General features: G+C 40.5%; 1 gene segment (V, D, J or C); it reads right to left on the reverse strand.

Annotated features, from left to right (window-relative positions):
* Positions 1 to 632: 632 nt before the first annotated feature.
* Positions 633 to 1,294, reverse strand: LOC100734900 (immunoglobulin kappa variable 1-9-like). The segment is given in 2 exon segments: positions 633 to 1,012; positions 1,138 to 1,294. Coding segments are annotated over 2 exon segments (432 nt in total).
* Between the last annotated feature and the right edge of the window lie 278 nt (positions 1,295 to 1,572).

Raw genomic sequence — 1,572 nt, forward strand, 5'->3', positions numbered from 1 at the left:
TCTAATCACTGTAAAACGTGAACTTTCACAAGTTGTGGTCTATATTCTAATTGCATTTACTAAAAGAATTTCTGCTTAGAATTTCTATTGAAGTTATTCTTTTATGTCTGAAGTAGAACAATAAGATCAATCATTTCTAGAAACTAATTTTCCTGTGGCCATTGCTGTATTGTTTGTTTGTTTTGCTTTATTTTTTAAAGAGTTGCTTACTATGTAACTCAGGCTGGTCTTAGAGTTGTTAGTTAGCCCAAACCTAGTTTCTATTTAATGACAATCACCTTACCTCAACTGCTATGATTACAGGCAAGTGCTACAACATCCAACTCATTCTGTGTTTTGTGGTTTGTTTCCTTCCTATCATACTTCTATTTATTTAAAGAAATTTAACATTCTAATTTTATGTGCATTTCATTGAATATTTTGGCTTGAAATAGCTTCTGTTACTTGCCTTTTGTTGTATGAATCTCAACACTTGCTCCAGTCCAGACTCCTAAAGTAGCGATTTGTGTCCTTTATTAACTGAGAATGGACATCCTGAAGTCTCTGTGGTTGGATCTGAAGTTTTTTTTTTCTAAAATCCTCAAGTTGTTTTCAAATCCTGGCTGCATTTGAGGAAACAGTCAGATAAGATGAGGTCACAAGATAGAGACACAGGGGCAGCCTGGTTTCACACTTCTGCTTCTCTGAGAAGTTTTTGTTATGGTTTGCATCACTGTGGGAGGCAAATTGCTACTCTGCTGACAGTAATAGGTCGCAACATCTTCAGGCTGCAGGCTGCTGATGGCAAGAGTGAAATCTGTCCCAGATCCACTGCCACTGAACCTGGAGGGGATACCAGACTGCAAAGTGGTTGCATAACGGATTAAGAGTTTAGGAGTTTGGCCAGGTTTCTGCTGATACCAGTGTAAGTAATTGCTAATACCCTGGCTGGCTTTGCAAGTCATGGTGACTTTCTCTCCTAAAGACGCAGACACAGAGGGAGACTGGGTCAACTGGATGTCACATTGGCCACCTGACAATGGAGAGACAAAAACAAATATTTAAATCATTAATCACAGTAACTAAGAACTTCCTTAAAGCAACAGGTGACTCTGACCATACAGTGCTGAGGAAATTCCCAGTGCTGCCCATGCTTACCTGGTAGCCAGAGCAGCAGGAGCCCCAGAAGCTGAGTGAGGACCCTCATGTCCATGCTGTGTCCTGACTGGGATTGACTCCTGCCTAGGGTGTGAGCAGCCTATTAAAAATTTTTGAAGGCTATGGGCTGTACTCCTGGGACATGCAAATCAGCAGGGTTTTATGGATGGACACAGCTGCAATACTGGCTCAGCTTAGTAGCTCAGCATGGCTTTGGTGATCACACGTGTCCCCAGTGATACCACACTGGTATATATTTGTTTGTGGTTTGTATTTTCTCACATTTGATATGAGGACAAAATTGGGCTGCTTTTCCTTTGAGTACCATGTTGTTTTTCTCTCTTAGATCCTTACCTTCCCATACAATACAATACCTATTAGACACAGTGCAGTCATAGAAAGACAAAAGAAGCTTTAGATTCCCTGTTTGTCATA

This window comes from Cavia porcellus, unplaced genomic scaffold (assembly GCF_034190915.1).
Source record: "Cavia porcellus strain 051 isolate PalLab524CR breed Dunkin Hartley unplaced genomic scaffold, mCavPor4.1 scaffold_18, whole genome shotgun sequence".
NCBI lineage: Eukaryota > Metazoa > Chordata > Mammalia > Rodentia > Caviidae > Cavia > Cavia porcellus.